We start from the raw sequence: 12,983 nt of genomic DNA on the forward strand, positions 1-12,983 counted from the left end.
GGAGGTAGACATCGCAAAGTAATTCACGTGTGGACGGGCACAGAACACCTTTCCGCGCCCGCGTTTTTGTTTTTAAATTGTGTGCCGCGGCTCCACCACCACCCCTTGCGTGACCCTGATTTACAAGCATCCGCCCACCTAACCGCCCACGCCGGGGCGACCCGACTCTCCACCGGTATCCCCCGCCGGCCATCTCAGGTTCCCGCCTGCGAAGCGGTGCGTGCAATAGTTCCTCGTGAGGGTGGGGTGGGGGGCGCCACCGACTCGCACTCGCTCGGGGCGTGGCTGCCCCACCCTGCCGTCAGCCATGACACGGCGCCTGCCGGCAAGAAAACCAAAATAGTCACCTTCGGTTCCTTCTCCTGCGTTACAACGTGATGGCACTTAATGTACTTCCCGCCATCGGGTGGTCACCAAAGGCGCTATATAAATGCTAGGTATTCCTTCCTTGGTGAGACGCCAGCGGAGAGGCTGATGGTGCCGACTCGCCCGTGGTTTGGCGTCCTTTATAATTATTTTTCCTTCCTCTTTGTGTTTGGTTTTAAAAGGTCTTTATCTATTTTAAGAGTGGCAACAACACCCTTCAACCTCGTGGCACGTCCCCTCCAGACCCTTCACAGGAGCGACTGTCGAAAGCAACCCGACCCCGGGCCACGTGAGGAGGTACTGGCGGCAGGCGAGCAAAGTCTCGGTCAGAGAGGGAGGTTGTAAGGAACGTCTTAAAGGAGAGAGAGAGAGAGCGAGAGAGACAGATGGGGAGGGGAGAGAATTCCAGAGCTTAGGGCCAAACCCCACCACCACCCCACCCTCCCCCCTCCCAGGCAGCTGAAGGCCCGGCCGCCAATGGCGGAGCGATGGGAATCGGGGGGATGCTCGAGAGGCCGGAATCGGAGGAGCTCAGAGATCTCGGAGGATTGTAGGAGGTGCCAGAGATAGGGAGGGAGGGGATGAGGGAGGGATTTGAACAGGAGGATGAGAATTGTAGGGGCTGGAGGAGGTTGCAGAGATAGGGAGGGAGGGGGTGAGAGAGGGATTTGAGCAGGATGATGAGAATTGTAGGGGCTGGAGGAGGTTACAGAGATAGGAGGGAGGGGGTGAGGGAGGGATTTGAACAGGAGGATGGGAATTGGAGGGGCTGGAGGAGGTTACAGAGATAGGGAGGGAGCCGGCAAGGGGCCACAGAAGGATTGGAGCAGGAGGATGAGAATTTGAAAATCGAGACATTACTGGACTGGGAGTCAGTGCAGGTCAATGGGGTTGATGGGGGGCGGGCTGGTATCCAGTCTTTATCCTTTTCCGGCCTCTTTGTATCCTCCTCACAGCTTTCTTTCCCACCTAGTCTCGTATCATCAGCAAACCTGGGGCGCTTTACACTTGAGCGCTGCACCCGGTTCTGGTCGCCAAAGCTGTTGGTTAGATGCGAGGTCCCTCAGAGGGCGGGGGGTGGGAGCGGGGGAATTAAACTTGCAGGGCTGCGGGCAGGGAGTCGGGGCATGGGGTTGGGAGGGGGGGGCGTTGGAGAATGGGACTGACCGGATTGCCCTACAGAGAGAGAGAGAGAGCGGGAGAGACAATCAGGACTCGGTGGGAAGAATGGCCTCCTTGTGTACCATCAGGACTCTGAGCGGAGAGCGAGTTGGGACACGTGCATGACTGGGGAGGGGTTGGGGTCAGTCGAGCCAGCTTAAACCCTTTCCCGACCCCCACCACCCCCCCTCCACCTTTCCCGTTGATGCCCGGCAAAAAAACTACGAGGCGAATCAGGCTGCTACTCCCTGGGTGACGGTGTCGGATTTTCATGAGGCTATCGGGAGGAGACGGTGGGGGTGGATCGGAGAGCAACCTTTCCCGCTGGTTGTCGGGGCGGTGGGGGTGGTGGGTACAGAGTCTAAAAGTTGGAAACAGGCCCTCTCGTTGAGTGAAATTCAGAAACACTTTCAACACACGGAGGGCGAGGCAGGAGTTTGGAAAAAGCCTCTTCGAGCAGATCAGCAACCGACACTCGATCGATTCATTCCAACACGGAGATCGACAGGTTCACTGTTAGCCAAAGGCTTTCAGGGTGAAGACAAGGATCACAGGGGAGGGCCATTCGGAACCCCCCCCGAGCCTGCTTCCCCCCGAATCATGACTGATCCGATTGTGGTCTCAGCTCCACTCTCCTGTCTGTCTGTCCGCCCTGCCCTCCTACCCATAACCCTCGCCTCCCCGTCGATCGGAAACCTGTCTAACTCAGCCTCGCATACATTCAACGTCCCGGCCTCCACTGCTCTCTGTGGGGGGGGAGGGGGGAGAGAATTCCACAGACTGACCACCCTCGGAGAGAAGAAATTCCTCCTCGTCTCCGTCTTCAACTGGAGACCCCCTCATTCTGAAACTGTGTCTCCCCCTCCCCTCGTTCCAGATACCCCCACGAGGGGGGGGGGGTTAAACATCCCTTCAGCCTCCACTCTCCCCTCCCCTCAGGATCTGATCTGTTTCAATAAGATCACCTCTCATTCTTCTAAACTCCAATGGGTACAGGGCCCAACCTGCTCAACCTTTCCCCCATCAGACAAACCCCCCTTCACCCCGGGAATCAGCCCAGTGAAGCTTCTCCCAATGACCTCCAATAGCGAGTCTGTCCCTCCTTCAGTCAGGAGACTGAAACTGTCCACCGCGCTCCCGGCATGGACTCCCCAGTACCCTGTACACTTGGAGCGAGACTTCCCGGCTTTTATACCCCATCCCCCTCGCAATAAAGGCCATTTACCTCCTGAATCACTTGCGATTGGAACCCATCGCCCAGCGCCTGACTTTGACCATACTTCCCATTTCTGGGCATTGAGGATGAGGTGGGAGGAAAGAAACGGGAGGCTGTTCCTTGGATTAAGAGACAGAGAGAAAGAGAGAGTGTGAGAAGGCAGGGCCCGCTACACCAGGGCCGGCACGCAGTTCCAACTCGCAGGTCATGGGCAAAATAGTCTAATTCGACAGATCAAACAACTGAAGAGGGTCGGTTGAATCTCTTCACCCGATGGGGGTGGGGATTAGTGTTTCCAGTGCTTCTCAGTATAGTCTTACTTCTAAATAAACACGGCAGTCACTCCTTAGCCTGTAAACGCACTCGCTTTCTTCCTCTCGAGCCGCGATCATCGTCCTTGTCACAATAAGAAAACAAAACAAAAAAAAAATCAGGTTGGTCCCCGTGCGATCCAGGCGCTGCTGTGTCCGGGTCGACCGGCCTATGGCTCCCTCAGGCGGAGGAGTGGCAGAGCCGGAAGCTTCTCACTGAGTGGGGTTGGGGGGAAAACGTCCATCCGTTCGGTCGGCTCAGGGTCGCTTTTGGCGCGGTTTAAAAGTCAACGCAGCTGGATTGGTTCGGCGGGTCGGGAGGTGGGTTCTGGGACAGGGGTGTCCGTTGACAGTACGTGGATGGGGGGGGTGTGTGTGTGGGGTACGGGTGGGGGGGGGGAGGGTGGCCTCCCTACCTGTCCCAGAGAGAGAGAGAGAGAGAGAGAGGTGTGGGGGGAGGGGATCAGCTGGGCGCCGTTGTCTTCTTGCCCGCGGGGGCGCACTGGTGCCCGTGGAAGCCGGCGGAGGTCTTGAACTGGCCGCCGCAGTCGGCGCAGATGCGGGGCCCCTCCCAGGCATGGACGCGCTGGTGCCGGCCCAGGACGGAAGCCCGGGAGAAGCCCCGCTGGCAGACGGGGCACTTGTGGGGCCGCTCCTGGCTGTGGGTGCTGCGGTGCTGGGCCAGGGTGGAGGATTTGGTGAAGCCCTTGCCGCACAGGGGGCAGGTGTAGAGGCGCTCGCCCCGGTGGCCCCGCTGGTGTTGCAGCAGGCTGGAGGAGTATCGGAACTCCTTCTGGCAGTCGCCGCACTTGAAGGGCTTCTCGCCGGTGTGGGTGCGCTGGTGGCTCCGCAGGCTGGAGGGGTCGCTGAACCTTTTGTCGCACTCGCCGCACCGGAAGGGCTTCTCGCCGGTGTGGGTGCGCTGGTGGATGACCAGCATGCAGGAGCGGCTGAAGCCCTTGGCGCAGAAGGGGCAGGTGAAGGGCCGCTCGCCCGTGTGGGTGCGCTCGTGGCGCCGCAGGCTGGACAGCTCGCTGAAGCCCTTGCGGCAGGTGGGGCACTGGAAGGGCCGCTCGCCCGTGTGGGTGCGCTCGTGGCGCCGCAGGTTGGAGAGCAGGTTGAAGTCCTTGCCGCAGGCCGGGCAGGCGAAGGGCTTCTCCCCCGAGTGCACCCGCAGGTGCTGCTTGAGGTTGGAGTACTTGTTGAAGGTGCGGCCGCACTCGTTGCAGATGTAGCTCTTGCGCCCACCCCGCGGGCCTTGCCTCCGCCGCCGGCGAGGCTCCCTGCCCCTGGCCTCAGCTAGCAGCTCCGTCGGCTGGTAGGTCGGGTCCTCGCCAGGCCCAGCCGCTGCCTCCTCCTCCTCCTCTGTAGCCATGGGCAGGCGAGAAGGTCACGGCCTAGCACCGGCTGGAAGGTCCAGCTCCTTCTTCCCCCCCCCCACTTCTGGGGGCCCGTTGAGGTGTCACAAACTCGGGCTCCCTGCAATACAGAAAGTGCAGGTGGGGGGGGCGTCACAATTCTCGTAATATTATCGTGATTTATTGTATAAGTAGGTTAATAGCGGGGTTTGGATAGTTCGTGTGTGTGTGTGTGTGTGTGTGTGTGTGTGGGGGTGCGTGTGCGGGGGTAGGGGTGGAATTTAATTGAATTGGACTTAGCTGGTCCGGAGGCTTTGACACATCAAAAGGAAGCTTGGTTTGAAATGCTAACTAGGTCGACGTGGCTGAAGTTTTACAACATGAGGCAAGGAGAATTTGCACTTTCAGGTCAATCAGGGCAGTTTGAATTTCAAAGAGGCGGCAGGGTGCATACACCTCGCCAGAGAAGCTCGGCCAAAGCAGTGTGTTTACTTTTCCCAAAGCGCGGCCAAAGCAGTGTGTTTACTTTTCCCAAAGCTTGGCCAAAGCAATGTGTTTACTTTCCCCAAAGCTCGGCCCAGCAGTGTGTTTACTTTTCCCAAAAGCTCGGTCAAGCAGTATGTTTACTCTTCCCAAAGCTGGGCCAAAGCAGTGTGTTTACTTTTCCAAAAGCGCGGCCAAGCAGTGTGTTTACTTTTCCCAAAGCTCGGCCAAAGCAGTGTTTACTTTTCCTCAAAGCTCGGCCAAGCAGTGTGTTTACTTTTCCTCAAAGCTCGGCCAAGCAGTGTGTTTACTTTTCCTCAAAGCTCAGCCAAGCAGTGTGTTTACTTTTCCCAAAGCTCGGCCAAGCAGTGTGTTTACTTTTCCCGATGTCAGCGCCACGAAGGGGCGGGGGTTCACATCGTGAGGAAGGTCAAGTTCGGAAGGCATAAGGGAGTGACGGGATTGACGTGAGAAGGGGGGACATGCACCACGGAGAGTGAGCCTGTGTGTCAGGGAAGGCATGGCAAGATCTAACAGAAGTGCGAGAAGCCTCCTGTATCTGCGCATTAAGCCTGCTGTCTACAGAAACTGAAGCCACTTTGAATTCTATTGTCCGGGGTATTGTGTTGTCTGGCCTGGAACTGTTTAAAAACTATTTTTTTTAAACTGTTGCCCTAACAGGGTTGTAACTGGAAACCAGATGAATTTGGGGTTTTAGGAGTTATTATTGTAATCATTTATAGACCTATGAATGTGCCTGAAAACTTTCCTTATGTTAATAAATGTTTAGTTTTCTAAAAACCTCTGAAATCTTGGTGGACTTATTATTACTCCATTCAAGGCGCGCATCTTGAAATAAATACAAATTGCAAAACTGTCGTGACAGCGCGATCAAGTTTCCCTCGTGGGTTGGATCTGCCTGGCACACGTCCTCTGCCGGGTCATAACAAGGGTGAATCGATGTTCCGGGTTTGTTCATTATGAAGGTGGTGCCGATGAGAGAAACTATTCCACCCAACCACCACCCCCCCCACCACCGCCGTGCACTGGAGTCCACGTTTAAGGGGGCACGGTAAAGAAAAATCATGCCAATCGACGGTTGGTACTCCATTCAGAGATTGAGAGATTTCGGTTAACCCGAGTTATTCTGGGAAGGGGTGGGGGGTGGTGGGGTGAAGACAGGTCTTTAGAATCACTGATTTCTGTTACCCTGAGGAATTAAGGGATATGGGATTAAGACGGGATATGGAGTGAAGAACCCCGTTAGAATTACCGTATTAAGGTATTAGGGGGTATGGGGTGAAGATACCGACCCCACCCCCGTTAGAATTACCGTATTATGGTATTAGGGGGTATAGGGTGAAGACCCCCCACTGTTAGAATTACTGTATTAAGGTATTAGGGGGTATGGGGTGAAGACCACCCCCCCGTTAGAATTACCGTATTAAGGTATTAGGGGGTATGGGGTGAAGACCCCCCACCGTTAGATTTACCATATTAAGGTATTAGGGGGTATTTGGGTGAAGACCCCCCACCGTTAGATTTACCATATTAAGGTATTAGGGGGTATGGGGTGAAGACCCCCCCTCCTGTTAAAATTACCGAATTAAGGTATTAGGGGGTATGGGGTGAAGACACCCCCCACTGTTAGAATTACCATATTAAGGTATTAGGGGGTATGGGGTGAAGACCCCCCTCCTGTTAGAATTACCGTATTAAGGTATTAGGGGGTATGGGGTGAAGACCTCCCCTCCTGTTGGAATTACCATATTAAGGTATTAGGGGGTATGGGGTGAAGATCCCCCCTTTAGAAATACTGTATTAAGGTATTAGGGGGTATGGGGTGAAGACCTCCCCTCCTGTTGGATTACCATATTAAGGTATTAGGGGGTATGGGGTGAAGACCCCCCACCGTTAGATTTACCATATTAAGGTATTAGGGGGTATGGGGTGAAGACCCCCCACCGTTAGATTACCACATTAAGGTGTTAGGGGGTATGGGGTGAAGACCCCCCCCGTTAGAATTACCGTATTAAGGTATTAGGGGGTATGGGGTGAAGACACCCCCCACTGTTAGAATTACCATATTAAGGTATTAGGGGGTATGGGGTGAAGACCCCCCTCCTGTTAGAATTACCGTATTAAGGTATTAGGGGGTATGGGGTGAAGACCTCCCCTCCTGTTGGAATTACCATATTAAGGTATTAGGGGGTATGGGGTGAAGATTCCCCCTTTAGAAATACTGTATTAAGGTATTAGGGGGTATGGGGTGAAGACCTCCCCTCCTGTTGGATTACCATATTAAGGTATTAGGGGGTATGGAGTGAAGATCCCCCCTTTAGAAATACTGTATTAAGGTATTAGGGGGTATGGGGTGAAGACCCCCCCTCCTGTTAGAATTCCCGTATTAAGGTATTAGGGGGTATGGGGTGAAGACCTCCCCTCCTGTTGGAATTACCATATTAAGGTATTAGGGGGTATGGGGTGAAGATCCCCCCTTTACAAATACTGTATTAAGGTATTAGGGGGTATGGGGTGAAGACCCCCCCTCCTGTTAGAATTACCGTATTAAGGTATTAGGGGGTATGGGGTGAAGACCCCCCCTCCTGTTAGAATTCCCGTATTAAGGTATTAGGGGGTATGGGGTGAAGACCACACCCCCGTTAGAATTACCGTATTAAGGTATTAGGGGGTATGGGGTGAAGACCCCCCACCGTTAGATTTACCATATTAAGGTATTAGGGGGTATGGGGTGAAGACACCCCCCACTGTTAGATTTACCATATTAAGGTATTAGGGGGTATGGGGTGAAGACCCCCCCCGTTAGAATTACCGTATTAAGGTATTAGGGGGTATGGGGTGAAGACCTCCCCTCCTGTTGGAATTACCATATTAAGGTATTAGGGGGTATGGGGTGAAGATCCCCCCTTTAGAAATACTGTATTAAGGTATTAGGGGGTATGGGGTGAAGACCTCCCCTCCTGTTGGATTACCATATTAAGGTATTAGGGGGTATGGGGTGAAGACCCCCCCACCGTTAGATTTACCATATTAAGGTATTAGGGGGTATGGGGTGAAGACCCCCCACCGTTAGATTTACCACATTAAGGTGTTAGGGGGTATGGGGTGAAGACCCCCCCCGTTAGAATTACTGTATTAAGGTATTAGGGGGTATGGGGTGAACACCCCCCCCCTCCTGTTAAAATTACCGAATTAAGGTATTAGGGGGTATGGGGTGAAGACACCCCCCACTGTTAGAATTACCATATTAAGGTATTAGGGGGTATGGGGTGAAGACCCCCCTCCTGTTAGAATTACCGTATTAAGGTATTAGGGGGTATGGGGTGAAGACCTCCCCTCCTGTTGGAATTACCATATTAAGGTATTAGGGGGTATGGGGTGAAGATCCCCCCTTTAGAAATACTGTATTAAGGTATTAGGGGGTATGGGGTGAAGACCTCCCCTCCTGTTGGATTACCATATTAAGGTATTAGGGGGTATGGGGTGAAGATCCCCCCTTTAGAAATACTGTATTAAGGTATTAGGGGGTATGGGGTGAAGACCCCCCCTCCTGTTAGAATTCCCGTATTAAGGTATTAGGGGGTATGGGGTGAAGACCACCCCCCCGTTAGAATTACCATATTAAGGTATTGGGGGTATGGGGTGAAGACCACCCCCCCATTAGAATTACCGTATTAAGGTATTAGGGGGTATGGGGTGAAGACCCCCCCCTGTTAAAATTACCGAATTAAGGTATTAGGGGATATGGGGTGAAGACCCCCCTCCTGTTAGAATTACCGTATTAAGGTATTAGGGGGTATGGCGTGAAGATCCCCCCTTTACAAATACTGTATTAAGGTATTAGGGGGTATGGGGTGAAGACCCCCCCTCCTGTTAGAATTACCGTATTAAGGTATTAGGGGGTATGGGGTGAAGACCCCCCCTCCTGTTAGAATTCCCGTATTAAGTTATTAGGGGGTATGGGGTGAAGACCCCCCCCCGTTAGAATGACCGTATTAAGGTATTAGGGGGTACGGGGTGAAGACCCCCCCACCGTTAGAATGACCGTATTAAGGGCTATGGGGTGAGGCCGGGCTGCTCCCCTCACCGATTGGGTTCGAGAGGATCACTGGTGACCTACTACTCCCCATCTTGAGCGATGTCACCACTGCCACCCACCAAATGGGCATCTCCCCCCCTCGGGGTGCCCACTGCCTTTCCTCTTACCCCTTCCTCATCCCCCCCACCCTCCACCGGACTGTCCCGGGTATAGGTGGCAGGACAAAGGGTTGAAATGCTGTTCCATTCCTCACCCTCCTCCATCACCACCTTGGAGCCATCCTCGCCCTCACCAAAATGGAGGAGCAGGTAGAACCCATGGTCCTCAGGCTCCGCCCCCCCTCACAGCCGCTGCAACGTCACAATGGAAGAGAGTGGGTCTCTCCGTACATCACAATGGAAAGGGCGGAGCTCACCGGGCGTCACTAGGGAAGAGGGCGGAGCTCAGGCGGCCGCAGGCTATGAGAGGGCGGGGCTCGCCCTGGAGTCACAACGAAAGGAGGCGGGGCTCACCGGCGTCAAATGAATAGGGGGGGTGGTGGCGAGGAGCCACAATGGATAAAAACAAAAAAACTGCGGATGCTGGAAATCCAAAACAAAAACAGAATTACCTGGAAAAACTCAGCAGGTCTGGCAGCATCGGCGGAGAAGAAAAGAGCTGACGTTTCGAGTCCTCATGACCCTTCGACAGAACAGTTCTGTCGAAGGGTCATGAGGACTCGAAACGTCAGCCACAATGGAAGTAGGCGGGATTCAGACGCGCGGTCAGGCAGGAAGGGGGCGGGGCCCACCGCCGCGTCACGATGGCAGTGGGCGGGCTAACCAGGCGTCACAATGGAAGGGGCTCACCTCCTTCGTACGTCACATAACGGGCGGGGATGGGGGGGAAGGGGGACGTGAACTCACAATGGAAAGGGGCGGGGACGAGCGAGTCCCGATGGGACCTCAGGGCGGCCAAGCGGAAGGCTGGGTCACCTCTCGTCACAATGTGAGGGGCGGATCCAAAGAGCCGAATGTACGGAGGGGGCGTGACTGCCCAACGTCACAAAGCAAGTGGGACGGAACCGCCGAACGTCACAAAGCAAGGGGGCGGAGCAGGGAGAGGGAGCGTGCGCAGTCGGGTCCTCCTCCTCCCTTCCCCCCCTCCACTCAGCCCGTCGGTTAACGGACGTGCGGGCGGGCGCCTTTTTTTGAATTGTATGGAGACCCATATATAATCACAGAGAAAACCGACCGAGCTCTGGAAGGTAAGCCTGCGCGCGCGCGCACATGCAGACTCTCTAACCTGGTTGTTGAAGGTGGGGGGGAGGGGAAATTGAACCCTCCTCCTCCTCTCGCCTCAAACAAGCTGAGCGGCGGCGGCGGCGACGCTGCGATTCCGGCGCCTGCGCACTGCCCGCTGGCCTCGGGCACATGCGCACTGGCCCCCTCGGTTTCGGCGCCTGCGCATTGGCCGCTGGGTGGCCCGGCCATGCGCATCGGCCGCTCGGTCACCTCGCGCCTGCGCACTGGCCCCGTCCAGCCCTGGGGAGGGAGGGAAATAGGGCGCTTTCTGGCGCGCAGCGCCTTCTGGGTGAGTGAGGCCGCCATGATTGCCCATCATCTTCCTGCCCCACCACTACCAGCAATTTGCGTTTCTTTTTAATTCTTTCATGGGATGTGGCCAACAATGGCGAGGCCAGCATTTGTTGCCTGTCCCTAATTGCCCATTTCAGAGGGGGGCAGTTAAGAGCCAATCACAAGGCTGTGGGTCTGGAATCACATGGAGGCCAGACCGGGTGAGGTCGGCAGATTTCCCTTCTGAAAGGGCATTATTGAACCCAGATGGGATCTTACTCCAATCGATGATAGTTTCACGCTCACCATCACCGAGACCAGCTTTCAATTCCATGTTTATTCATTAACGTTCGAATTAGGAGCAGGAGCCCTGCACCCCCATTCAATAAAATCATGGCTGGCTGATCCGATTGTCACCTCAATCCCACATTCCTGCCTCCCCCCCTCCCCCCACCCCCCCGATAACCTTTCACCCCCTTGTGAATCCAGAATCTACCCACCCTCGGCCTTAAAAATATCCAAAGGCTCTGCTTCCACCGCCTGTTGAGGGAGAGAGTTCCAAAGACTCACCCCCTCGGAGAGAGAACATTTCCCCCCCATCTCTGTCCTAAATGGGCGACCCCTCTTTCTAGATTCTCCCACAAAAGGAAACCTCCTCTCCAAATCCACCCTGTCCAAGACCCCTCAGGATCTTAAAGGTTTCAATCCAGTTGCCTCTCACTCTTCTAAACTCCAGCGGCTACAAGACTAACCTGTCCGACCTTCCCTCATAAAACAGGCCGCGCATTCCTGGTGTTAATTGAATATCAATTCCACCAGCTGCTGTGGTGGGATTTGAACCCTTGTCCCAGGGCAATAGCCCAGCCCTCTGGTTACTTGCCCAGTGACATTGCGAACACACTTTTTATTTGGAGTACCGGTCTTCTGATGGCAGCACTGGTTTTTCTTGCCTTGTCTTTCATCTGTCCTCATTCTGCATGTCAGCTGCACTATCAGCAACCAATTCCCCAGTGATTTCTATTCTCTGCTGTCCCTCACTCTCTGTCCCTTACAGATGCCTGTCTGCTTCTGATATTATCTACCCATGCCATCTTATCCCTCCCTTGTGCAAGTTTTGCGCTTTCTCATCCTCCTGCTCAAATTCCTCCCTCAGCCCCTCCCTCCCTATCTCTTTAACCTCCTCCAGCCCCTACAATACTCATCCTCCTGTTCAAGTCCATCCCTCACCCCCTCCCTCCCTCCCTATCTCTAACCTCCTCCAGCCCCTACAATTCTCAACCTCCTGTTCAAATCCCTCCCTCACCCCCTCCCTCCCTATCTCTGTAACCTCCTTCAGCCCCTACAATTCTCATCCTCCTGTTCAAGTCTATCCCTCGCCCACTCCCTCCCTATCTCTGTAACCTCCTCCAGCCCCTACAATTCTCATCCTCCTGTTCAAATCCCTCCCTCGCCCCATCCCTCCTTATCTCTGTAACCTCCTCCAGCCCCTACAATTCTCATCCTCCTGTTCAAATCCCTCCCTCACCCCCTCCCTCCTTATCTCTGTAACCTCCAGCAGCCCCTACAATTCTCATCCTCCTGTTCAAGTCCATCCCTCACCCCCTCCCTCCCTATCTCTGTAACCTCCTCCAGCCCCTACAATTCTCATCCTCCTGTTCAAATCCCTCCCTCACCCCCCTCCTCCCTATATCTGTAACCTCCTTCAGCCTCTACAATTCTCATCCTCCTGTTCAAATCCCTCCCTCAGCCCCTCCCTCCCTATCTCTGTAACCTCCTCCAGCCCCTACAATTCTCTTCCTCCTGTTCAAGTCTATCCCTCACCCCCTCCCTCCCTGTCTCTGTAACCTCTTCCAAGCCCTACAATTCTCATCCTCCTGTTCAAATCCCTCCCTCACCCCCTCCCTCCCTATCTCTGTAACCTCCTCCAACCACTACAATTCTCATCCTCCTGTTCAAATCCCTCCCTCACCCCCTCCCTCCCTCCCTCTCTAACCTCCTCCAGCCCCTACAATTCTCACCCCCTCCCTCCCTATATCTAACCTCCTCCAGCCCCTACAATTCTCCTCCTCCTGTTCAAATCCCTCCCTCACCCCCTCCCTCCCTATCTCTGTAACCTCCTCCAGCCCCTACAATTCTTCTCCTCCTGTTCAAATCCCTCCCTCACCCCCTCCCTCCTTATCTCTGTAACCTCTGGTCTGCTGTCCTTCCCCGCTCTGGAGCATCCGTGACTTCAGAAAGCGCCCCCCAGTGACTCTTAACTTCCCTCTGAAATGGGTCCGCTGCTAAAACGGGGACCATTCGGCCAATCGATCCTGTCCCTCCATTCAATAGAATCATGCCTCTTTTGCATTTCCCACTCCCTGTATCCCTTAGTCCCCTTAGAGGTAAACCCACTGTCAACATCCTGGGGGTTACCATTGACCAGAAACTGAACTGGACCATCCACATAAATACTGTGGCTACAAGAGCATG

At 54.5% G+C, this 12,983-nt stretch overlaps 2 protein-coding genes across 2 annotated transcripts in view; one reads left to right on the forward strand and one right to left on the reverse strand.

Moving 5' to 3' along the window:
• Positions 1 to 2,429: 2,429 nt before the first annotated feature.
• On the reverse strand, positions 2,430 to 10,362 carry LOC121274961 (gastrula zinc finger protein XlCGF17.1-like). Its single transcript, XM_041182333.1, has 2 exons — positions 10,240 to 10,362; positions 2,430 to 4,533 (listed from the first exon to the last, which is right to left on the reverse strand). The coding sequence occupies exon 2, from the start codon at positions 4,427 to 4,429 to the stop codon at positions 3,518 to 3,520; it is 912 nt and encodes a 303-aa protein (XP_041038267.1). The 5' UTR covers positions 4,430 to 4,533; positions 10,240 to 10,362; the 3' UTR covers positions 2,430 to 3,517.
• Positions 10,046 to 12,983, forward strand: part of LOC121274960 (zinc finger protein 239-like) — a 38,723-nt gene continuing 35,785 nt past the window's right edge. The window contains exon 1 of the mRNA XM_041182332.1: positions 10,046 to 10,201. The gene's annotated coding sequence lies outside the window, so the exon portion shown is untranslated. The remainder of the gene's footprint in view (positions 10,202 to 12,983) is intronic.

The sequence above is a fragment of the Carcharodon carcharias genome (genome assembly GCF_017639515.1).
Source record: "Carcharodon carcharias isolate sCarCar2 chromosome 39 unlocalized genomic scaffold, sCarCar2.pri SUPER_39_unloc_3, whole genome shotgun sequence".
In the NCBI taxonomy this organism is placed as follows: domain Eukaryota; kingdom Metazoa; phylum Chordata; class Chondrichthyes; order Lamniformes; family Lamnidae; genus Carcharodon; species Carcharodon carcharias.